The following is a 26,154-nucleotide window of genomic DNA, read 5'->3' as shown; positions in this document are numbered from 1 at the left end:
TTTTTAATTAATTTAATTTATTATTATTTTCATCAATATGATATTTTTTTAATTTTATTTAATTTTTATTTAGTTTTATTTTTAATCAATTTTGTTTATTATTTTTTATCAATACTTTATTTTTAGAATTTTATATAAATTTTATTTAGTTTTATTTTTAATCAATTTTATTTATTATATTTTTTTGATTTTATATAATTTTTATTTTTTAATTAATTTTATTTATTATTTTTTTCATAATACTTGTATTTTTTTCAATGTATTATTTTTTAAATTTTGTTTTTTTATTGATTTTATTTTTTTGTTAATCAGTTTTTTTTCAATTTTTTTTATCAGTTTTATTTTTTTGAATAAATTTTTTATATGTTTATAATCTTTTATTTATTTTTAGTTATAAAGTTTAGGAGTTATTATTTATAAAATTATATAATGTTAAAAATTATATAAAATAAAAAATAAAAAATTTGATAAAAAAATAATAAACAAAATTATTAAAGAAATAAAATAAATAAAATTTAAAAAATAATAAACAAAATTAATTTAAAAATAAAACTAAATAAAAATTAAATAAAATTAAAAATATATATATAAGTATTAATGAAAAAATAATAAACAGTTTTAATTTAAAAAATAAAACTAAATAAAAATTAATTAAAATTAAATATATATATATATATATAAGTAAAATAAAATAAAAAATAAAGAAAAAAATGGTATAAAAGTCATTTGAATAGGAGAGAGAGATATAAGTAAAATAAAATAAAAAACAAAGAAAAAAGGGTATAAAAGTCATTTGAATAGGAGAGAGAGAGGAGGGGAGGGGGGGTGCGGTATCAAGGGCGTGGGAAAAGCAATTTGCTTATAATTTATAGCCAAAACTGATATAAGTTGTAACGGCCATAACTGGTATAACGGAGTGATTTCAATGACTCAGTTATGAAAATTGAGGATCTGAAAATGACCGGTTCGATTCCGGTCCGGTTTTTGAAGAACAGGGAAGGGGACCACCAGTGGCATTGAAGAAGATTGACAACCTGCGCTGTATAAATTGCTCGACCAAAAGAGAATCCAAAGCTCTGAAGCCCTCTTTTTTTAGGTCTCTCTCTTTCCTCTCTCGTCGGCCTCCGCGGCTGCCTCCGCCACCGCCGCTGCCGCCGCCAGCATCAGCAGCAGGGACGAGAGGAGTAGCTGATCTCCGCTACTTTTCCTTCTATATCTGCAGAAAGTTGATATCTTTTTGGCACGCTTTTTCTTTGCTTCACGTTCTCAATCAGTCAGTCTCGTAGACGGCCAAAAAGGCTATGGATGAAAGGATCCCACCTCCTGGCTACTTCCACTACTCCTCCCCCTCTGGTGTCCACTCGTCCCCCTCGCCTCACCACCCTATGAGGCCTTCCGCGGCCACCGCGGATAGGGAAAGGTTCCTCCTTTTTCTTTCTTTCTTTCTCTCTGTCGTGATTCATGATCCTTTTTGTGCGATTGAGTAATCGCGTGCATTGATTAGCTGGCTCCGTCATTTTTCGGAGTTTTTTGTTTTGATGACCCTTGAATTGTTTCTGATTTGTGTGTGACTGGTCGAATTCTTTAGGGATTTACTGTAGCTGGTGATTCTAGAGTGTTGAAATATTAACTGATTAAATTGGTTGCCAACAAACAACTTGCTTTTTGATTGTGTCACTATGTGGAGTGTTTCAGTTGGATGTGTTTAGTGAGTTTGTTTATTATAATAAAGCATGTTGCGTTCTCTGCCGTGGAAAAGGAGCTTACTTTAGGATATAAGCGCAGTTACAGTGGAATTTGATGAAGTTTCAACTTACAGTTGAGTGAATTTAGCAACCAGCGTATAATAGATGCAGCAAATTCATCGGATTGTGTACTTCCTATAAAGTCATGAATTTGAGTGTTTGAAATCAAGATGATAAACATAGGGAAGCTGAATGCTTGTTGATTTTATAGTGTGCTTCATTCATGGCTCAGTAACTGTCATTGTGAAAGAACTGAATCTATTTTGCAGGTACTTAGCTGAACTACTGGCTGAGAGGCAGAAATTAGGGCCATTTTTGCAAGTATTGCCATTTTGTTACAGGCTTCTAAACCAAGGTATGCTCTCCTGTGTTTCTCGGCTGGCTGTTATAACATCCTCTTGCACAATTGGCTTGATGGATTCTGAGATGTTCTTTTCTTATACTTGTTAATTTGAAAATTTTTAAAATTCATTTTTTACATGATAGCTCTTATTGTGTATATGTTCAAGCAAGGTTTTATAGGTCTTACTGCTTCAGTATAGATTGTTGTTGAACTCTCTCTTTCCTTCTGGAAACAGAACCTGTTGTTTGTTGGCCTCAATGTCTTCAACCTATATTCTTCATCTTCAGAATTTTTGGCTTTATTTTTCCAGCTATGTTGTTCTATAAAATGATTGGCCCTTGATTTGCTGCAACTACTCTGTCAAACAATATTCTGCATCACCCATCTCATTATTCAGGAACCCAAACTCGTTGTGCTGTATATAGCTTCCATTGAAGTCAACCTGTTTGAGTGCAGGAAATGACTTTCCAACTAGTCCGGATCAGTGATTTCATCTTATAGACTGAAAAGAAAATTCTGCAGCATGCATCAATGAAGTGTATGCTGCATCCAGCCAAATTTATGATCGTGATGATTAAGATATTAATTATTTTTGCAGAAATTTTGAGGGCTTCTGCTTTTGTATCTAACCCGTCATTTGCTGACCATGAGAGAATTGAGCATGCTTCCCCTCTAAGGTTGACTGGGCACCCACTCAATGGTGGACCCATGGATTTGGAGGGAAGGTCCGGAATGTACACGGAGGTATGTTACCACTTGCTTTTCTTTCAGAATCATAATCCATGCAACTTCATGTTCAATCTATGAATGAGTTCAATCTCTTTATGTGTATCTTTATGCAATTATACCCCTGTGGTTTGTTCTAGGAGATCACACATCTTTTTGAGTTAATCATAGAAATTTTACTGATCTCATCTTTGGGTTGTTTGCGTGAAATGTGCAATATGTGCCACTCTGGTCAATGTTCATTCCACAAGATTTAAGTAGGATACGGTCTAGTTCAAAAATAACTGCAGTAGAGAGTATATATGAACTTTGATGGCCAAATACTAGCCGTAAGGTTTCAGTTAGATACTTTACCATATCAATTCTTACAATGGCAACTTAAATTAACAATATCAGTTAGTGTGATAGACTAATCTTCATCTTCTTTGCCTAAGCATGAAAGCCATATCTTCCACCTTTAATTTAATGTCTATGCAAAAAACTTCCATGATTGTTTATTGCATCAAGATGATGTTTCCATGAAAGTCATATCAGAACAGTTTAAGAAAAAACTGTATGATTAATTGCAAGTTGACCAGGAAAGGACCTAATAGTTGTAAATAGTGGTTTGCTTTTAACAAATACAATTCTCTAGCTAATTGCTGTGGCATATGCCACTTCCTATGAACTGAGAGTTGTGGTCTTTCGCCTTTTGAAGATTTACACTGTGAAGAAGTAAAACATTATTGGCAGTGGAACCAAATTGTATTGACCTATGATTTCTTTAGCTGCAGTTTAAAGAAGATATCAATGACTATACATTGAGAAATGATGGAAACATTTATTTATCTGTGAATCCATTACCTTGGGTGAAGAGCGCAGATTATTTGCTAGTTTGCCCCTGACTTTTATTATGATCTCTATGATTGATGAGGGCATTACATGAGCACCTTTTCCTTTCAAAAAGTGAGCGCTAGCTAATGTAATTCCTAGTAGTACTTGGCTTAATTTTAATTCCTTGTACTTTAGCATATGCTGACTGTGAAGTAATTAAAATGCCTGTTACATTTCTCTTTTTCTTTGAGCATTTTTTTTAATGTTCTTTCTTCTTTTGTGGCTGGAGCATTCATTAACATCCATATTTTCTACTTTCAATTCACCAGTAGTCTTCAAATTGTAGACATTTCAAGCAATTTTTATTTTGGAGTTAGTTTTAAGACCTAAACGTTGAACATTCCCAAATGATTTATTGCATTCTGAAGATGAGGATCAACCATAAGCAACTTGTGGGATTGTTTCATTTTCATTTTTATCAAGAGATACAGCAGCCTACAAAGTATACTCGTTTAAGTATGCAATTGTTTTCATGCTGAAGCTATTAACTAGCTTTCAGGATGAAATCAAATAAGGATAAAATTCCTTTAACCAAGCTAAAATTTTGCACCTCCAGTCCAAGGGTTCAACAAATGCATCTAATTGATATGATAATTACAATAGAGCTAATTGAGCCCAATTCAGTAAAAAGTAAGCATAAAAAAGCCCTAACCCCAACCACTTTTTCTTATTCTGATCCTTATTTCCATTGAAGCTGCCTCCAGCCATCAATTGGCATTGCAGCCTAGCTCACTAACCCAGTCCTCTCTATTTTCCCTCAAGTTTCAACCATGTGTCATTGACCAATGTTTGCAGCCCTGAACTTTCCACTTTTTGCCATCAACCAACATTCACATCCTCATCGCATTCCAAAGTACTAAAAGGCATTCCTTTACCTCTTTCACTCACTTTAAAACGACAATTCATCAAAGAACGCATTTAACCAAAATACCCAAAGGATGCGCCACACTTTGGAATTTACCAAAGGCGCACCTATTTCTCCATCTAACCCTCTTCAGCAGTATCATTACTACCCAGGCCATCAGGTGACTGGAAGTCACGCACTAGTCGACTGGATATGATTCACTGGTTGCAATCAAACACATTTGGCTAAAAGTGTTTGACTATCTTAAAGCCTTAGATTTATTCCCAAATCTTACATCAATTTTTGAATTGATTTACTACACTGTTTCCTGTGTTTATTGTTAGGAAGTACAAATATGTTTCATTTGGCATACTTATAAATATCAATTTGTTGTTGGATCCGTTTCTATGATTCCTGAAACTTGACTACAAGATTTCTTATAAACTTATATCTTCATGTTTTTCAATTTGAGGAGTTGCCAAGCTGTTTTATAAGTTTACTTCTGGAAATTTGATTGTTGCTTAACTATTCGTAGTTTTCATTTTGAGATGATCTCACCACGACTTAACTTGTTTTCAGGAAAATGAATACCTCCACAGAATGGGGGTCCTCCGAGCATCAAGTCCAGGCTGGGGTGGAACTCCTGGACTTGCTAAAAGTCTTGTAAAGAAAGTTGTGAGACTAGATGTTCCTGTCGACAAGTATCCAAGTGTATGTTTGTGTTTTCTTAGCTTCAACTAGTCAATCTCTCAACATGTATTAAACTGCTCGTTTTGTGCGTTTCAGTACAACTTCGTTGGCCGTTTGCTGGGACCGCGTGGGAACTCCTTAAAAAGAGTTGAAGCTTCAACTCAATGCAGGGTTTATATACGGGGTCGGGGTTCAGTGAAGGATTCCATAATGGTATGTGGATATCATGTAGTATTATTTATCTTAATGAAAAATGGGTATATTCCAATCTCCCAAACCTTGATGTATCATCCTCACTACTAACTTATTCGTCAAGGCCTACCTACATGAAAAAAATAGGTCTTTGTCTTTATGTTTTAAGGCAAATTAATCCATGTTTTTGAATGTGATATGGATTTCTCGTCTCTTGTTTCTACTAGAGTATGCCACCAACATTAAGTTAAACCAGCATTTTAGAACCTATGTAATTTTCGATGTGGCCATTAGCATCTTATAACTTGGAACTCAAGTTTTTCCCACCTTTTTTGAACAGGAAGAAAGCTTACGGGATAAACCGGGATACGAACACTTAAGCGAACCGCTGCACATACTAGTGGAGGCAGAATTCACAGCAGACATAATCGATGCTCGCTTAAACCAAGCTGTTGCCACCCTTGAAGATCTTCTGAAACCTGTGGTAACAAAAACTTTCACCTGGGTTGCATCTCTGTGTTGTTTCTACAAGATGCCCACATGAACCTTATCATTGAAACATAGTCACTATTCTAACTCCAAATCTTGCAGGACGAGTCAATGGACTACTACAAGAAGCAACAGCTCAGGGAGTTAGCCATACTCAACGGCACGTTGAGGGAAGACAGCCCGCAAATGAGCCCAAGCGCATCCCCGTTCAACAGCACTGGCATGAAACGTGCTAAAACAGGACGATGATACAATATTTTTGGTTTTCGATCACTAAAGCCAGGTTTTAATACCATGCTCACAGATTCTCAATACGCACAGACGGCTATGAGCAGGGTCTTGCGCTCGTATGAGATATCTCCAATCAGTTCTTCAAGTTACACTGTTAATTCATATTAAAGGCCCTTGAATTTCTCCAGGAAATGACTAGTAAATTTGTTTATTTGCTTATTCTTTAGAACTCTGTTCCAGGTGGGTGTCTCACAGTATCAGCTGTTGTGTTTAATGTATCCTTGCTATTGTAATCATGCATGTAGTGAAAAACAATGACATGCTTGAACTAGGTGTGTTCGTTGGTAAATTGCCTTATCTTGTTGTGCTTTCTACTCTTATCTATTATCGGCTTATACCGACCGATGATTACACAAACTTGACTCATGTTAACAATTTCTTGTAAACCTTCCCTGAACAATTTTGCTGGGTAGGTTAATTGAATTGATTAGAATTGAAGCTCTGAAAAAGTAGCATGAGACAACAAGGTTTGAAATGGTCACTGGCTGGAAGGAATTGTGTAGTTGTGCTGAGAAAGGAATCAGAAGAGGGAAAAGATTCAGAGATGAAATATGAATCCTAACCCTCATAGCAAGTGCCTTGTGTTACAAACCGGGCGACATCGTCGCAGTCCGTAGCCTTGCCATGGGAGCATTACAGACTTCACAGGGTTTAGTCGGTTGCGAACATCGCAATAGCTCAGGGTCTTAGCTGACTTCACAAGTTTCAAACAACCTTGAGAGAGTTATGTGCCACCAACATGTCAAGGCTAGAAAAAAATGTGAAAACTGATCTAAAAAACTAGTTGTTAAGGTCAAAGAGTATACATAGATCATAGATACAGTAATCTAGTCATGACTAAATTTAGCCATCCAAAAGAGTTAGAGAACAATCCGATCCAATCAAAATTATAAAACCAGCTGGATCAAACAGGAACTTGTATCAACTCAATCAGAAATACCACAAATCAAGAGCTCGACCGATTCATAGGCGGCCAGATTCTCAAACACTGATGATAGAGATTAGCATACATATTACGTCAATCCTAACATTTTTTTTCCTTAACAACCAAATTAGAGATATCTACCAAACAAACGACAAATCTAACACAGACATGTGCCAAACTTGAAAGGTTTTGTGCCAAACTTGAAAGGTTTAGTCTACAAGCTGAAAACAAGCGTCAAAGGGTTTAGTCTACAAGTTGAAAAGCCATGCAAAAGTGATCCTCTGTTGTTAGAGTAACCCTATCATTCTTACCATCCGTCTGTTGTTCGTCATACCTTAGCCCGCTTGTTGCTGCTGCAGCTTGGGCATTTGTACTGCTTGATGTGCTCGGCACGGGCAGGTGTGATCCTGACACACTTCCCATGAAACCACTGTTCACACAAGTCACAGCATATCCAGAACTCGTCCTTACCGTAGCTTTCCCCACACGCACCGCACGGGGTGTTGTCATGCTCTTCATTGCCGTCTTCAGGACCCTCCCTGTTATCTTCTTCTTCTTCTTCTTCTTCTTTGTAAGGAGGCATTGATGGCGGTGACTTGCGAGACTCTGCCTCACTGTACCGCTGAGAAAATAATTTCAAGGGAGGGGTAGAGATGAATATTCGAGAGAAAATATAATTCAAAATGAAATGGGAGTGTGTATCACCTTCTTGGAGCCTGATTTATTGCTCTTACTACTACTATTAGGATTCTTCTCTTTTGACTGCTTCTTGGCTGTTCCGGTTACTACTTCATATATAGTAGGGTGGTTGTTCATCATATTGAAAAGCCTCCTTCTGTAGCATTGAATCGTAACATCACAAACAGCATCAGATATGTTATTATTTGGCAAGTGGTATTCTGAATTCTATAAACCAGGTAAAATAGAAGACAACTAAAGCTAGGCTCGATGATAAGAACCTAAAAGGGTAGTAATGATAGCATTGGTCTGTTACACTAGATTGCAATCTATGATCTATTCTACCAGAATTGTCCACTTCCATGTTACTGGCCAGATCCAATAAAACTTGAATGGAAGAAAGCACAAGTCTCTTAAACAAAAGTCAACTATAATACCAGTATTTGATGTACTTTGTCCTTCTAAAGGATCAGATAAGTAATTAATTAGCACCAAGTACAGATAGCATGTAGTGTGCATTAAAATTAACCATTAATTATTCTTCCAATATCCAAACAACATTTTGGTTGACACAAATTTTGACAAGAAAGAGACTAGTACCTGATGCGGGTGTCGTGAAGGACGTCGCTCCCCTAGGGTAAAAGTCAAAAGTCATGCGAAGGTCAAGGTCCAAGCCGATGTGGCAAAATGGTGAAAGTCACGAGTCACGCGAAGGTCAAGGTTCAGGCCGATGTGGCAAGACGGGTCAACATGGACCCAATACCACCAAAGTTGGATTTCTGTGACCTCGGACTTAGACTGTACTTCAAACACAGTATGGGCTCAGTCCAGGGTTCGACTTGGATCCCCGAAGCCTTCTCGGCCAGGCTCGTCTAGACTAGTCTCGTCTCGGCCCTCAATCGTCTTGTCTCAGCAGTCCCAATCGTCCCGTCTCGGCCAACCTCAGTTGTCTCGTCTCAGCCAATCGAGTCTCGGCCCTCAGTCGTCTCGTCTCAGTCAGTCTCGTCTAGACCACTCCACCTCGCTCCGCCTCATCTTGGATTCCGCCCTCATATCTTTGGTGAACCGCTATCTTACATAGTCTGCTAAAGAAGCACGCGAATATTCTCACAGACATGCAGCAGTCCGAGGATGTATAGGCGATTACAAGGTTGTCAGACTCTGTCCCCTCGAATACCTCTCTTTTTGCGCATAAGATCAAAAGGAAACGATTGTCGGATTTGATCCCTTTTGCAGGTTGCTACAAGGGCTCTATCCCATCCGACGTGGAGAGACCTTGAACAAGTTATAAAAGGTTTATCCCACTGTCTTATTCCAGGTTCGACTCTGAAAACTCTGCTAGTATTATCTTCTTTCCTGTCTACATTTCATCATCTTCCTCAGAATCCTAACTTGAGCATCGGAGTGATCTGCCGAGACTCCCCGACACCAGTCTAACTTCTCTTTCAAGTGTGTTTCAGGTTTAGATCGTCTCCCGCATCCTAGCTCATCCAGGAGGTCGTCCACGTCGAACTGCTCATTGATTGGTGGCTTGACCATCTGTGGTATTTGACCGGAACAATACCCATATCAGCTCAAGTGCTCAACTAATAACTAGCAAAGGTATGAGATATGATCGACCAAAAATCTTGCTTTGTGTAGCCATAACTTCAAGAAGAATATATACATCAACAACAAAAATATATTTGCAAGCTAAATCTGTTGAAATACAAATCAAATTTCAACAGAAAAAAGGATAAAATCTCTAGTAATTGGGATTAACTAAGTTAATCACAGGTTGGCTAGAGTTTAGATTCTAAATGCAGTGCTGTTTGGTCTACTAATAAGCACCAAACCTGAGCATCCATGTGAAACGAGCCAAGATACAGTTTCTGGCAATGATGCCTTCAAGCAGAAAAACCTAGTGTAGTCAACAACAAATTTAGCACATGCACATTCAGAAATTTAAGAACTGTTGTTCTCCATGAACTCATGAAGACATCGATAATAAACTCATGCAGCAAGATGGCTAAGTATTTTCATAAAATAGTAGAATAATTACAAAATGCAACAACTGTAGCCACTATCTATTATGTTTTTATGTTTCTTGCTAAAAAATGTACACCAGAGCTAATTTATCAAATTCATTAGAGCAGAAAAGAAGAACAACTAGAAAGACAAAAGCCTCAACTGTGTGATAATCATTTACCTTGACTCTTTGTCAAATCCAAAGCGTGCACTAAAATAGAAGGCAACTGCAAGTAACCATGAATCACTGTGAACTGCAACTAGTGCTAGCCAATCTTTCTCAGCCATTCCATCCCTAGCAAAGTTGATTCCTAAAGCTGGCTCAGGAAGTTCTGGTGGCACTTCTTCGGCTGGCAAGTTTACTTCCCAAGTCTCATTAGGAAATCCATAAAGCGACAAGTTCTCTTTTTCTGCAATTTTTTCAAATACAGAGACTTTGAATTTAATAATGCCCATGTTATTAATACTTAACAAACTAAATGATCAGTAAGAAGAAGTTATAGATGAGTATTGTTATATAGATTGACAAAAGACATGCCATCAAGTGTTCTCTTAAAAAGCGCAACAAATTATGCCTAGTGCCACAATCTTTCTCTAAATAGTTCTTTGGAAAGAGGATACAGGACAACAGCGGCAGCCTAAAGATACATCTTTGAATGACAGTAATACTGGCTAATTTGCCTTGGTACAGGGTACTGTTCCACAAATGAACATAGGTTTCTCACAGTCATAGATGAAAGTTCGCAATGTACTTAAACATAGTTCTAAATTACTTCTTGAGAAAAATCAGGTAAATAAACTAAACAGGATAAGAAAACGTGGAAAATAAGTCAAACCAAAAAACTGTGTGGCTCGTTTAGTGTGATAATAAAGCCACCGTCGAACAACATCATCATCTCCTGAAGTTTCAAAGAGGCTAAAACAAGAAGCTTGCTAAAAACAGTTCATTTCAAGGATCAATTACAAGCCAACAGTTTCTCGCAGAGAAGAAAATAGCGCAATCAACACTTCAGAGCTTGAGAAATCCTCACCTGGATCGCACTGCTGGTAGAACTTCTCGACCTCTGCAAGCCAAAAGGAGCATTAGAAACCACGAGGCATGAAGAATAACGCGAAATAGAGTAGGAGAGGGTGCCAAACCAGTGGTGAGAGCCTTGATCATGCCGGCACGTCGGCCTCTGAAGTCCCGGAAGACGTCCTCGGGCGTGCGAGTAACGCGCGCCGCGCCGCCGCCGTCCATCTGCGAACCGCCACCTGGAGGTGTGAGGGGGAACAAGAGAAAAAAAAGAAGAAACTTTGAACCCCAGAGTAGGAAAGGAGCGAAGATTCCGCCCCGGGAAAGGGTGAGATGGGGGGAAGTTAGGGTTTTGAGTACCTGTGAGGGAAGGACTAGGGCTTCGGTCGGAGTGGGAGCGGAGCGCGTCGTCGACGCGGCGCCTCGAGAGGGAGGAGGAAGGGAGGAGAGGCGGAGAGGAAGAGGAAGAGGGAAAGAAAGAGAAGCGAAGGTGGCGATGGAGCTGTTGTGGAAGATGAGGTGTTGCAATGAATAGATTGTGCGGACAGCGAAGTGTAGACGGGGCCGCACAATGTTACCGGGTCGGTGACCAGATGCACGTATTGTATGAGGATAAGCCCTAAAAGACAAATTCCGTCAATTTTTTTCCCTCTTTTGCAGAAACGCCCAATTGGTTCTTAGAAGTTAATGATAACTTTATTTTTCTTTCAAATTTTTAAATTTAAATGTTTAGAAAATATAAATTTTTAGATTTAAATCGTGCTTAATAATTACCATAAAATTTATTTGCTGAAGTGAAAAATAGGTTAAAAAAGAGTCTTAAATGTGGTGCATCCAAGTACTTGCGATTTTAATTTCAAGTATGATATACTAAACTACACGATTGATACAGTAGAATCTTGAAATCAGTATGTGGTTGTTGATGGAATATTAGGTGATCGAGAAATAGAAAAGAGAAGAATCATTAAGAAAGATCAAATCTAAGGTCTAACCTCTACAATTGCTCGGTATTGACTCGACATCCCGTATTGACCTCGAGTCTCGACCTTGAGTTTGCTTAATCTCAGAAGTTGATCAACCCGCACAATCAGAGGAGTCTAAGAATGTTTCTTTCGAAAAAATAAAAAATATTTCCAAAAGACATGGACGATCAGAATCTTTTTAAAACTGGAATAGGTATTTCAAAATATTTCCTAAACGGATATTAATATTTTGAAAATCAATTATATAAAAGGTAGTTCATACGTATTGCATAGATATGCGCACATCAAATCTTAATTTTTCTCACGTAAAACTCTAACTTAGCATCAGAGTGGCTTGTTGAGATTCATCTTAGTGTCATTTTAACTCTCTTTTTGAGTACTTTTCAAGTCTTTTCATCTTTTTGAATGATTATCTTCGAAAAACATGCACAACAGTTCATGAACCAGTGACTTAATCATCCATGGTGTATTGGTGGGAACAATGATATTTTTATCTAGTGAAATGAAAAATATGAAACGATGACTATTGAGTGAGAAACCATTCATGTTTTCAAATTTATCCAATAGACGAACCAAGGTCATCCGTCTTTAAAATTAATTGAGTTCAAAATCTAAATACATATATTATCAAAATAAAATAAAATAAAATAAAATAAAATAAAATAAATAGAACCTAAGATTTTTACCCTCCACCTTAAAATTGCTCGAGGATTTTAAGAATTTTGCAATATACAAAGGTAATTTTACAAATCTTTTAATCACTTATTTGTGATCTAAATCTAAATCTTAGTTGATTCACTATAATTTTTTATGTTTTTAATCAGAATAATTATTTTTATAGAATCTCCTCTTAGTCTCTAACCTTCTTAAGTCAATTAAGTAATAATAGATTAATCTCGATTTCATACCATTTATGAATATAATTTATGAATTCCAATTGAGATGAGGAAAAATTAATATTAATATACACAATCAAATTAATTAATTAAGAAAGAAAGTTTATTTATCAAAATTGAAAGAAAATATATCTCAAGTCATTAACTAAAAAAAACCTCTCGAGTCTAAATAAAATGAAGAAAGCGTAAATTGTCAATGCGATGGTGGCCTCTCGGTTTCCCTTCGGGTCTCGATAAACTTTATCGTATAATCATCACCACATCACGATCCATATGCATTGTAAAATTTGTTTAACCTATCTTGTTTTACAACTTATACTAATTTTTTTTTAGGAGAGGCCTAAATGGTTGAACCTAAGATGGTTGCCTAGAAAACCATTTGAAAACCCTAAAGTAACATTCACAAAGGGTTCGCTAACTTAGAAACCTTTCCAATTCCATTTCCTTTGACTTCTCTTCCACTAGCTCACTCCCTAAAGCCTTGTTTAATCATGTGAAGATCCAAGAGTATCGACCTTGGTGTTAATATATGAGTATTATAATATTCAAATAGTGTTACAATCGATATGAATGAGTGTTATAACACTCACACACATGTCAACATTCAATTATTTGAACGCAGTTAATGTGGAGGGTGTATTTTTTATTTAATATAAAATAAAAATAAATATGAATGAGTGAACAGTGAGACTCATAAATAATGAGTGTTAATATTAAAATGAATATGAATATGTATTAATAAAAAGTCGATGTTAATATAATAGATATGTGGTATATAAGTTTTATATTTTTTAAAGAGGTGATATATATTAAGGTTCAAATCAATATGGATGTCTTAAGGTGAGAAGAGGAAAATTATCATTGTCGAAGATTACAAAAGTTTTATATATTTCTTTATTTACTTTTTTCCCTCAACGTTGCAACTGAAACATTGAGTTTGGAATTTAGACATTTTACTAAATTACTTAAGAAAGTTTCAGAATTATCCATTTCACTTAGTTTTCATAATTTCAAAAACATATATCATATTCTCATTATACCTCCTTTTTTTTCACAAAATAATTATGTGGGTGTTCTTGCGTGTGCCTCTAAATTTATGCTATAGAATTAGGACATTATTGCGTTAAGGAGGTTTATAGAAGTACATTGGCTTTGATTTGAAGTAGTTTAGGATTCTCTAGGTTCATCAACTAGTTTTGTCTGAAACTAACCGATGGACTTAGAGAGCTTCAAATCACTTGAAATCAAAACTAATGTATTCTTGCAAACCTCTTTAATGTATCTATGCTCTTGGATATAAATTAAATAACATAAATTGAGAGTAATAAATTTTTAAACTTGAAAAAGCTTGAGAATATTTATCATTAGCTTATTATAAGACGTAGGACAATGATACTACCTAATCAACAACGCCAATGGGTTCCTAGAACTCCTTTCATTAAAAAAATATTAAACTTTTGAATATTTGTGTAGGTTCATGGTCAGTGAGTTTAGACAAAATTGATTGATAGACTTAGAGAACTTCCACTTACTTTAAATAAAAATCAATGTACTCCTGCAATCCTTCTTAATGTATTCATGTCCTCATATTTAAATTTGATAGCATAAATTGAGAGTAGTAATTTTTAAATTTATAAAAAATTAACAAAATTTATCACAAGTTCATTATAAGGCCTAAGATAATGATACTCACTTACCAACACCACAAATGAGTTCTTAGGACTCCTTTGGTTTGAAAAATATCAAACTTTTGAATTTCTAAATGGTGTAAGTCCGTTAGCCAATTTCGAATAAAATTTGTTGATGAACCTAGAGAATTCTAAATCACTTCAAACCAAAACTAATATACTTTTGGAAGCCTCCTTAATATATTCATGCCCTCAAACTTGAATTCAATAATATAAATTTAAAACAGAAATTTTTTTAAGCTTGCAAAGGTTTGATAAAATTTATCACAAATTCATTATAAGGCTTAAAATAATGATACTCACTAATCAACACCACAAATAAGTTATTAAGACTCCTTGGTTCAAAAAATATCAAACTTTTAAATTTTTGAATAGTGTATATCCATCGATCAATATCTTTCAAAATTAACTAAAGGATCTAGAAAATTTTAAATCATTTCAAACCAAATTTAATGTACTTAATGTATCTATGTCTTTAAATTTGAATTCGATAGTATAAATTAACAGTTTAGTGAATTTTTAACGGATCAAGAAAAATTCTAAAATGCACACATGCAAACCCACGTAATTATTTTGTGGAAAGAAGAGAAGGGTACGATAGAAATGTAATAGGTATTTTTAGAATTATAAAAGTTAGGTACGTGAAATGAGTAATATTGAAATTTTCTAGTGGTGTTCATTGAAATTTAAATTTTCCATTCTCTCATATTTCTCTACCAATTTATATAAAGTATGGGGATGTAGCTCAGATGGTAGAGTGCTCGCTTAGCATGCGAGAGGTATGGGGATCGATACCCTACTTCTCCATTTTTATTTTTGCTCCTGCCCCTTAAAATAGAAAATTTAATGGATTAGTAGGTTTAATCCATCTAAATCACAATTAAACTTAAGAATTTCAAATTGACCAATTTAAACTATAATCCAAACTTAAAATTTTTAATATTTTTAATATTTTTTTATAGACCCATAGGTTGACCTGCCTAATCCGCAATCCATCCTAAGTGTTGATGCAATCATGCTCATGAGTTATAATTTTGATGAGTGACATCAGTAAAGCTTAGAGCACAATATAAGAAATCTCACTTGTGCATCAAGTGTGCAGGAAAGTCCTTACAGATAAGGAGACCGAATGTGAGACAAAGGGAAGTCCAAGAAAGTCGAGAAGCGAACTCTTGACGCGAGTCGAAATAGTTATTGGCCCAATGAAAATTGAAAACAAATACCATGTCTTCTCGTTCAAAAACAAGCATCTTATAACCCTCATTTTTTCGAGAAATATATTGGTGCTCTGATGTCATGAACTGCAAAATACATCCAAATCAAACAACATTCCCATGTAAAAGGCCTTGCAACACAATGAAGAGAAAGATCTTATGCTACAATTTGCTAGGTAAACAATGCTTACTCATGAAACAATATTTGGTCCATGTAATTTTTCTATTTCAGTTTTTATTTTCCATAAAAAATCATTTACAAACTGAAAAGAAAAATATCTATCATAACTTTTTGACACCATTCATCCCTAATAAATTCAAAGGCGCCAAAAAAGCTAATGACAAATTTGTTTTTATTATTTCTTTTCAATTTCGAATTCTATTTTCTTGAAAAAAAATACAATAAACAGAAACTTTTCACAAAACATTTGAAATTCCACTAAAAAAAACTACGAATTAGTGACGGAATTAGAGACGGAATTTAATTCCGTCTCTAATATTAGCGACGGAATAATAATTTCCGTTTTTAATATTAATTCCGTCTCTACTTAGAGACGGAATATTATTTCCGTCGTTAATTAGCAACAGAAATTATTATTCTGTCGCTAATTAGTGACGGAAATAATATTCCATCTCTAATAATTGCGACGGGTAGCGACGGAATAAATATCCGTCGCTATTATCGGGAATTTTAGGTTTCCCGAACCTTTTCTTTTCTCCTGCGCGAACAGCTTCTCCTGTGGCGAACCCTGCGCGAACGTTCGCTCCTCCCTCTCCCTCTGATAGCTCGTCGGCCGTTCCTCCGGCACTCCACCGACTGCGTCTCCTCCGGCGAACCCTAGCGGCATTGTCCTCCGGCGAAGGTTCCCTCCCTATCTCCGAACCCTAGCTCAGATCCCTAGCTCCGGCGAAGCCTCCCTTCCTAGCTCCGAACCCTAGCTCGCGAAACTCTCCAAGGTAAGCCCTAAGCTTTTTTCTGTCGATTTTGCATTTCTAACATCGCTGACTCCCTCCGAACCCTCGCTAACTCTCCTCCCAACCTTCGCGGCAGTCTCCTCGCGGCAGTCTCCTCCCAACCCTAACTCGCGGAACTCTCCAAAGCTAAACAGGTAAACCCTAAGCTGCTTGTTTATAACATCTTTAAGGTTAATCCTAAGCTGTTAGCATTTAACAATACATGTTTGAAAGAGTGCTTGGTTTAAGTTAGTTCTTTGCTAAACTTTTTAATTTTGAATGAGTGAAGGTGAGCTTGTTATAATGCTTGCTAGAGAAATAGCTACCGAATACTTTATGTTTTAATAAAAAACAGTGTCTTTTAGCAGGCATGTTCTCTTGATGATTTACATAATTTTGAGTGTCCTTTTAATTTATTTAGCAACAAGGTGCGTGTTTTAACCAAAATAATTTAGTAGGACAAAAGAGGTATAGAGGTTAAACTCATGTTATATGGATATCAATGTTACGTCTCATGAAAACATTTAAGCACTATGAGCATTAGCAACAATGTTATAACCTCATGGTACTAAATGTGATAACTATACACCCACTCCCACCTGGTTGTACTCAATCATTCGCAGACTTCCTAAACGATGAGACTCAGGACCCTAATGCCCCTGATCAGTAGCTGACTGCGAGGTAAGTAGAATTTTTTAAGTAAATTTATATCTACATGTTTGTGTATCTTGTATTTATGGTTCTTAGCCAGCTTGAGGATATGTACAAAGAAATTGGAACAGGTTAGAGTTTTTTATGAATAATGTTTTTCTTTGTCTCTTTTTAATGTTTTGAATGCTCTATTTTTACTACTTGCTGTACCTATTTAGTTGAGGTTAATTGGTGCTTGCTGCACTTCACAAATTTAATAAGTGCTTGCTAGCTGTACCATACAGTCCTTATTAACTCTTGTCAGCCCCATTGGTTCATGAAAGATCAACCACAACAACTCTAGGATGATTTCATTTTTATTTCGAATAAGTTTTGTGTTATAATATTATTTTGCAGATACAGATATATCCGATCAAACAGCAGCACCCGGTGGACGGATTATTTTGCGAGTTGTTGGAGGGTGGTACATATTTTGATGTTATTAGTACTTTTTATATTTATATGTTTTGATATTATTTTGCAGATACAGATATTGATTGTTTTGCGAGTTGTTGGAGGATGTCTAATATTTATATGTTTTATAATGCAGTTTCACCTCATCTGGTTGGACTCAAGATGCAGAGACTCAGGACCCTAATGATTCTGATCAGTAGCTGCCTGCGAGGTATGTTAATACTTGTATAATTTCTCTTTTTAGTTATGACTTGTAAAATATGCATTTTCAAAATACCTTGTTATCATTAATTTATTACTAACCTATCTTATTGTATTTTTTGTAGGATTGGATATTTTGGCTCGATTAGTTTAGATATTTTTATTAGTTTTTATTGTATTTAAATATTTGATGCAGTAGTATTGTATTGAGATATTTGTATTCAGAGATTTGCATATGTATTTTTTAATTCAGATTGATGTAGTTTTATGATTATGATCTATGTGAGTTGTATTGTGATTGATAATTATTTGTGATTGTGGAAGTATATAGTATTGTGGTAATTAATTGTTGAATTGGATTGTTTAATTCTTTTATATTGTTTATGTAAATCAGGGAATTAAAATAAACAAAAAAATTATTTTAAAAATACAGAAAATTAGTGACGGAATTTAAATTTCCTGTATTATTTTTAAAAATTTATTTTCATTAGCGACGGAAATTTAAATTTCCGTCGCTAATTTTTTGTATTATTTTTAAAAATTAATTTCCATTAGCGACGAAAATTTAAAATTCCGTCTCTATTTAGAGACGGAAATTTAAAATTCCGTCTCTATTTAGAGACGGAATTTTATTTTTCCGTCTCTAAATTTTAGAGATGGAATAAAAAATCCGTCGCTATTTAGCGACGGAAATTAAAATCGGTCGCTATGATAACATCAACGACCGAAAATTTAGAGACGGAATAATTCCGTCGCTAATCCGTGTAATTTTTGTAGTGTTCATTGCATTTTGACCACATCTCTTCGGCACCATGACAGATGTCATTTCTGATTGTTTGTCTTGTTAAGTACCAAATAGGACTTAAAGGAAGTGGAGAACAGACTATTTGTTTATTGACATTTTGCACAATATAATCTAAAAGAAATGATATACAATATGAAAATGCAATATGAAATCAACATGGCAAACTAACTACATGGTTGTGGATCCCATTGCATGTAATGTGTCATATTGATTTCATATTGTATTTTTTCATGCTGCATATTATTTGCTCATAATCTAATTCAAGATTTTCCTAAAGTTCCCACTAATTGGGGGCTAAAAGAACCAAGTTTGTTGTACTGATTCAATCAAACATTATTTAGAGGAGAAAAAAACTGCAAGAATAATTGTTGTATGACACAATGAATCAACAACGCATGCCAAAGCTAATGAAGGATACAATGTCATCTTATTAGCCCTCTATCAAATTATCCCTCTGCAATAAGCAATCTACACTGCAACAATCATCGTTCGAAACTCAGCACCAATAAACATCAAAAAGAATACAAAGGAACCATATTTTCCGGAGAATTACAACAGTAAAGGAGGAGCAAAGGAGAAGAAAAGAATACTCAAAAAGGAAAAAAAAAAAAGATACGCACATAAGTGTTGAGCTGGCAGACGAAGCTAGAGAAGTTGTTGTGCTTGAAGTGCCGGGGGAGGACTGTCTGTGCGGGCGAACTCCAGGGGATCCCACACCACGAAGCTCCGGCCGGTGGGGGCCTAGGCAAGAATGGAATCGAGGGCGGGGTCATCGACAAGTTCATAAGTCTTGGATAGGAACGGAGGAATAGGGGCAACCCGAAGAGCCTCCAGTGGCTGAGGGTTTTTTTTCCCGTCGTCGCCACCTCCGCCCGATTGGAAGGAGGAAGCAGCCAAGGGCAAAGGGGAGAGCGGATCCTCTCCAGGAGGCTCCTTCTTTGGCAGAGGACGTGGTGGCTGGGAAGAGGAGGTCCTGGAATCCATCAGAGGGAGAAAACATCGCGTATGACACTCAGCGCATCTCTATTGTACAATAATTCAATATGTACTTTTCCGCAATAATTCAATACAATTTAATTGCCATCGCTTTATTTACCTGGAGTGCGGGATATCATTAGCAGTGAGCAAATTCAATTAAATTGAATAAATTGATTGAATACATCAAATTTTTAAAATTTTAATTTAATTATTTTAAAATTTTAATTATTTTTAAAAAATTAATTTTTTTATTTTTATTTTTATTTTAAAATTTTTATTCGATTAAATTGAATAAACTGAATATATCAAATTAATCAAAATAAAAAAAATAATTTATAAATTCTTAAATAAATAAATTTATAAATTTCTAATTAATTAATAAATTTTTTATAATATTTAAAATTTTTAATTATTTTAATTATTTTAATTGAAAATTAAATTACTCGATATTTTATCGATTTAATTTTTATTTAAAAATTTGATTTGATTAATTCAAAAAAATTTAATTCAATTTAATTTTAATTAATTAATTCAATTTGATTCAATTTTAACTGAATACTCGTTAGATATCATAATAATATTGATAATTCTATCATTATTTCCTATTGCATTAAATACTAAAAAAAATTAAAAACATTTTCTATAGAATAAAAGGAGCCTGTATTGGTGTAACATGCCTCACTTTTTCCCTTTTTTTCTCAATTTTTTGTTGATAACTACGATTTCCAAATATTAAAAACAAAATTGGCATCGTTAATCGAAATATGGTGACTTGTAAATAATATTTGAAATAGAGTCCCAATGCCTGTGATTGTAAAAGCACTGGATAAAAAAAAAGAGCTAAGGGTGTGGAGTGCTATGTAGTTTTAGTTTCATCCTAATGATAGTAGCGAAAATCTTGAACTCGTTTTAGTTTCATGGCTATGCTCTTTTTTACATACAAATATAAAAGAGAAAAAGTCTCAAATAATCATGAGATCGATCATGTAAGACCGTTAGGATAGCAGATTCTATCTTTTTGTAAAAGAAATAAATGCCAATACAAGCAACTAGCTAAATGACCATTGAGAACAAAGAGGGTATGCATGGATATGAATGGATTCTATTTTATCAAACGTAGGACACGTTAAACTGTCTTTTCCCAATAGCCGGTATGGTCTTTATAACTTTAAAAAAAAAATTAGTCTTAGGGAAGTAACAACATTTCATGGCACTCTTCAATCAGTCAACAAGAGCATAAACAACTGCGGTTCTACTTGGGGCATATACTGAGAACGAGCAAGGCCTGTTGTCGTAAGTACCTTTCTGCAAGTTTGCAAAGATAGTGAAGGTTATTTCTATGATATTAGAATCTAAAAGATATCAAATAAGTAAAGTCTTACGTTAGCAAAGTATTCTGTTGTATGATCAATTCTGTTGAATCCACCAAATAGTTTATCGTCAGAATCCAAAACTACCTGAAAAGAACGTTTATCAACACCCGTCTCATAATGAATGGAAGGGAAGGAAGAACACTAGTGCCAGTCTCTATATGAGCAAAAGTTCAAGACTTCCAAGGGCTTATGCTACTGGGGCTTCAAGAGCGCATATAACATATGGTGTGACTAATAAAACCAATAATAATCTTGGGGTTAACAGCAAGATTAATCTTGTGAAAGTATATTTACCTTGTATTTTCCAGGTTTTAAGCAACCAATGCGGTAGTCGAAATAGCTATTGGCCCAATGAAAATTGAAAACAAATACCAAGTCTCCTCGTTCAAAAACAAGCATCTTATTGTCCTCATTTTTTTGGGAAATATATTGGTGCTCTGATGTCATGAACTGCAAAATACATCCAAATCAAATAACATTTCCATGTAAAAGGCCTTGCAGCACAATGAAGAGAAAGATCTTATGCTACAATTTGCTAGTTAAACAATGCTTACTCATGAAACATTTGGTCCATGTAATTTTTCTATTTCAGTTTTTATTTTCCATAAAAAATCATTTGCAAACTGAAAAGAAAAATATCTATCATAACTTTTTAACACCATTCATCCCTAATAAATTCAAAGGTGCCAAAAAAAGCTAATGAAAAATTTGTTTTTATTATTTCTTTTCAATTTTCAAATTCTATTTTCTTGAAAAAAAACAGTAAACAGAAACTTTTCATAAAATTTGAGACAAGAAAGAAACACAATAATTGAGAATGCAGTCAGTCACTGCCAGCAGTACATAAGTTTTATATAATATTTTTAGATTTTATATACCAAAGAAATATGTATCTAGAATTATTGATCCCTTATTTTGCCAATCACCTTCTAGAAACATACACTGCTCTATCTTGATAAGATCTTAGTAACTTTTGAGTCCTTGTGCTATTTGCAACATTTTTGCATGCTAAATAGCACAAACTTAGAAAGCTGCATACTCAATTATTTTTTAAAAAAATAAGTAGACATGATTTTATGTAATTGTTATCCAAACAATATCTAAAACTTGCTATGCTGCTGAGCAGAATAGTGTGTACCTCATATTCCTCCTCGAGACGTTGCATTGCTTGATGAACAGACCAGCATTGTCAGAACTGTGCTGGATCCTACATAGCAAGGCAAACATTAGGCTCATGTCACTTGACAATGAACAGGCAGTTCATTCACCATTGGTTGCTTGAATATATATAACTGTCAACTGAGTCAGTTGGATAAGATCATGATGCAAAACAAGTCAAAGTTACTTGTAAAAGAAAGTCAACCAAGCTTTTTCAAAGAAGCTTCCTTGATTAACAATGTTAGGATGAGGCCAACTATGGCATCACTGAGCTTCAACAAGATCTCTAAAAGAGATTAAAGATTAGTTTGCTTCTTGGAACTTTCTTGCATTTATATATTTCTTGGTCAAAAGCATTCACCCATCATAAAAACATCAAAGTAACTTAAAGATTAAAGATTAGTCTTCAGTTGTGAAGCATCATCGATCGGAGTAGAGGAGAAACCAAAGCCAATTGAAGGGCTCTAAAGTATTTTTGATGAAGCATCAAAAGTTCAACAACTTGAGGTGAAGCACCATGGATGATGGATTCAAGGGTTCTAACGTATTTTGGATGAAGCATTAAATGCTTGCAACTTCTTTTACAAGCACAAAAATATCCTGTAAGTACAAACTTCGTGATATCTATATATATATATATACTGTCATTTAGTTCCTGATTTTGATTTTGAACTTCAAAATGACTAGTAAGTTATAGAGTGCTTTGTTTAACATGATCGTCGACTATTGGATAGATAAGAGCCTTTGAGAATCTCTACCAAATTGTTCATGTATAATTATGTCTTTTAACTTATTCTTTAGTTTCTTCGAGATAATAAATTGTTGTTTTATTATTAAAATTTATACTGATCTACATGACCAAAGCACAAGTTTGCATTTTGATCAGAAGGATATCAAAAATTTCTGAAGAAGGCATCTACAGGGAGGGGAACTAGGCAAGGATGGCAATGACGGGCAGTGGCGCCCTACAATTTGCTCTCCAGAAGTTGGACTCTATATTGGTGCAAGAACAGCAACTACTTCGAGGATTCAACACTGGCATCAAAGATATCAGGGATGAGCTCGAGAGCCTAAAGATATTCCTGAGAGGTGCCGATGCAGGAGACGACAAAGACGACATTAAAGCATGGATGAGGCAACTGAGAGACATAGCTTACGACATGGAAGATCTCCTTGAAGAATACATGTTTCACTTTGGCCAACCTCGCAGCCACCGGTTCTTGGGATTCCTGACTACAACCATTCAAAGTCTAAGGCACTTGTTCACTCGTCGCAAGATGAGCATCGCAATTCAAGACATCAAAACCCAATTGAGAAACATCTCGGAGAGAAGAAGCACGTACAAGTTCAAATCAGGCTTTAATGCCTCCCAGAAGAGAGTGCATGACAGACATCTCGCAGCTCTTTTTATGGAGGAAGCCGAATTGGTGGGCATCAGGAAACCCAAAGAGGAAATTGTCGGACGGCTAGTGAAAGGAGGAGGATCTTCGAGCCTGACAGTGGTCTCGGTGGTGGGCATGGGCGGCTTGGGCAAGACAACCCTTGTCAGGAAAGTCTACGATGATGAACAAGTAAAAGGATGGTTCAACAGCCATGCTTGGATCACCGTCACTCCATCATTTACAGTCGAAGAGCTTCTCAAGCGCATCATAATCCAGTTCTATGAAGAAACACACGAGAAGCTCCCAGTCAGAATTCAAACAATGGAGTGCGTCCAGCTAATAGATACACTGCGGCAGTTCCTGCAGGACAAGAGGTACATAGTCGTCTTAGATGATCTGTGGCATATAAATGCATGGGAGTGTCTCAAATATGCACTCCCTAACAGTGATTGTGGTAGCAGAATCGTAGTAACAACACGAAACAAGGATATTGGTCTCTCGTGCATTGAGTCATGTGGCTCCCTCTATGAACTCCAACCTCTGCCTCAACCAGAAGCATGGTTCCTCTTCTGCAAGAAGGCCTTCCGATCAGTCTCCGCCGGAGTCTGCCCGCCGGAGCTGCAGGATGTCGCTGAAGATATCGTAAAAGTTTGTGGGGGATTACCTTTGGCAATCGTGACGATAGCTGGCCTCTTGTCTAAAAAAGCTCATGTTTTGGAATGGAGAAAGCTGCGCGATAATCTTCATGCGGAGTTAGCCAACAATCCTAAGCTTGAAATCATCACACAGATACTGCTGCTGAGCTACAATGATCTGCCACACTTCCTCAAGTCATGCATCTTGTACTTCAGTATCTTCCCCAAGGAGCATGCTGTCACGCGAATAACTCTGATCAGACTGTGGATTGCTGAAGGATTCATAGAGAGTGAAAGGGGAGAGACCATGGAGAGGATCGCCGCCGATCACCTCAACGATCTCATTGACCGAAGCATGGTCCAAGTGGCAGAGCGCTATGATTACGGAAGAGTCCGAAGCTGCCGAGTGCATGATCTCATCCACGAGGTTATCCTTCTGAAATCAGAGGAAGAAAATTTCAGCACGCTGATGATCACAAGGGACACAAAGCGCCACGGCAAGATTCGTCGCTCGTCTACGCACGCCGCCGGTGAGCATTTGCTACAGAGCGACTTATCTCACTTGCGTGCCTTGTTCATGTATGGAGAAAATGTACTCCCCATTTCTTCCGTGGTGAATCTCTTAAGCAGACTCAGATTATTGAGGATCTTGGATTTGTGCGGTGCACCGATCGAAAGCTTCCCTCTTAAATTCGGAAAGCTACCACATCTGAGGTACTTGAGCTTCAGAAACACAAGGATCAGCAAATTGTCCAAGTCCTTAGGGCAGCTCAAGAACCTAGAGACTTTGGACCTGAAGGGAACTTACGTCACTGCATTGCCTAAGACCATCTTGAACCTCCAAAACCTGCGCCATCTCCTTGCTTACCACTACTACACGAGCCATCGTCCACCTTACTACCTCGCAGATGGTGTGAAGTTGCCTCACGGAATAGGCAAGTTCAGAGAACTGCAGAAGCTCACGTACCTGGAAATAAATCAAGACAGTAGAATTGTGAGGGAGCTGGGGAATCTCACGCAGCTAAAGAGGTTGGGCTTGGTGAAATTGAGAAGAGTGGACGGAGCAAGCCTCTGCAAATCGATCGAAAAGATGGAAAAACTTCTCTCCCTTTCAGTGACATCTGTTGGCATGGATGAGTATCTCAATCTGCGATCTCTGACTTCTCCCCCACCGCTTCTTCAGCGACTCTACTTGAGAGGGCCACTGCAGACATTGCCGAATTGGATTTCCTCGCTGACGCACCTGGTGAGGATGAGGTTGAGGTGGTCGCGACTGACGGAGGACTCTTTCGGAGTTCTTGAAGAACTTCCAAGCCTAGTTGAGCTCACGCTGATATATGCATACGATGGTGCCAGTTTACGTTGCCAGAAAGGAGGGTTTCAGAAGCTCAAGATACTGGATTTAGAGCGACTGAACAACTTGAACCATGTCGTTGTGGATGGTGGTTCGATGCCTAACCTGCAAAAGATGTACATCAGATCCTGCGTGCAGTTACAGGAGGTTCCCCAGGGAATTCAGCAACTAGTGCTCCTCAAGGAGATTCATTTGTTCGACATGCCTGAAGAATTCATGCTGAGATTGGAAGGTGAAGATTATCCACGAGTTACTCATGTTCCGATTCGAAGATCCTACAATACCGAAAAGGGCGTTTACAAAGAACTTTAGCACTGGGTAGCTAGCAATGCAAGAACAGAAATGATCAAGGAGTCTCTTGTGGGAAGATCAACAAGTTTCATAAGATTGTTCCTCTTTCTTGAGGATGATGTTTGAATACTTTTTAAGTGTTTGGTGTTGATACTGTCTTGTATAGAACAATAAGGTTGTGTGGATTACTCTTTGTATAAAGCAAAATGTTAGTGTGGATTGTAGACTGAAATGAAATGTAGAACTGTAATGGACGCAATGGATAGATTGGAGGAAGAAATTGTAGAACTGTATATTTCCAATGTTGTAATATTAACGAT

General features: G+C 36.3%; 4 protein-coding genes across 5 annotated transcripts; 2 read left to right on the top strand and 2 right to left on the bottom strand.

The window, feature by feature from the left end:
• The first annotated feature begins 1,094 nt into the window (after positions 1–1,094).
• Positions 1,095–6,519, top strand: LOC141813166 (KH domain-containing protein At1g09660/At1g09670-like). Its single transcript, XM_074701082.1, has 7 exons — positions 1,095–1,420; positions 2,015–2,100; positions 2,687–2,832; positions 5,111–5,242; positions 5,318–5,434; positions 5,754–5,897; positions 6,005–6,519. Exons 1-7 carry the CDS (start codon positions 1,302–1,304, stop codon positions 6,149–6,151), a joined length of 891 nt encoding a protein of 296 aa, XP_074557183.1. The 5' UTR covers positions 1,095–1,301; the 3' UTR covers positions 6,152–6,519.
• A 735-nt stretch (positions 6,520–7,254) lies between these two features.
• On the bottom strand, positions 7,255–11,326 carry LOC141812896 (PHD finger protein ALFIN-LIKE 8-like). 2 transcript variants are annotated; one of them, XM_074700846.1, is made up of 6 exons: positions 11,179–11,326; positions 10,944–11,057; positions 10,835–10,867; positions 9,985–10,213; positions 7,824–7,953; positions 7,255–7,740 (listed from the first exon to the last, which is right to left on the bottom strand). In XM_074700846.1, exons 2-6 carry the CDS (start codon positions 11,041–11,043, stop codon positions 7,447–7,449), a joined length of 786 nt encoding a protein of 261 aa, XP_074556947.1. In that variant the 5' UTR covers positions 11,044–11,057; positions 11,179–11,326; the 3' UTR covers positions 7,255–7,446. The 2 variants fall into 2 exon arrangements, with proteins under 2 accessions (XP_074556947.1, XP_074556948.1); XM_074700847.1 differs by having other exon boundaries at positions 10,944–11,043; positions 11,179–11,324.
• A 9,300-nt stretch (positions 11,327–20,626) lies between these two features.
• LOC141812890 (1,4-alpha-glucan-branching enzyme 2-2, chloroplastic/amyloplastic-like) lies at positions 20,627–22,184 on the bottom strand. Its single transcript, XM_074700839.1, has 4 exons — positions 22,153–22,184; positions 21,309–21,464; positions 21,024–21,098; positions 20,627–20,946 (listed from the first exon to the last, which is right to left on the bottom strand). The coding sequence occupies exons 1-4, from the start codon at positions 22,177–22,179 to the stop codon at positions 20,863–20,865; spliced, it is 342 nt and encodes a 113-aa protein (XP_074556940.1). The 5' UTR covers positions 22,180–22,184; the 3' UTR covers positions 20,627–20,862.
• Positions 22,185–23,094: 910 nt separating this feature from the next.
• LOC141813434 (disease resistance protein RPM1-like) lies at positions 23,095–26,127 on the top strand. The gene has a single exon (XM_074701403.1). The coding sequence runs from the start codon at positions 23,114–23,116 to the stop codon at positions 25,853–25,855; it is 2,742 nt and encodes a 913-aa protein (XP_074557504.1). The 5' UTR covers positions 23,095–23,113; the 3' UTR covers positions 25,856–26,127.
• The last annotated feature ends 27 nt before the right edge of the window (positions 26,128–26,154 follow it).

This window comes from Curcuma longa, chromosome 20, assembly GCF_044706935.1.
Source record: "Curcuma longa cultivar G26 ecotype Majalengka, Jawa Barat chromosome 20, ITB_CL_G26_1.1, whole genome shotgun sequence".
NCBI lineage: Eukaryota > Viridiplantae > Streptophyta > Magnoliopsida > Zingiberales > Zingiberaceae > Curcuma > Curcuma longa.
The sequence above is the reverse complement of the archived record's forward strand: the minus strand, read 5'-3'. Positions and strand labels throughout refer to the sequence as shown.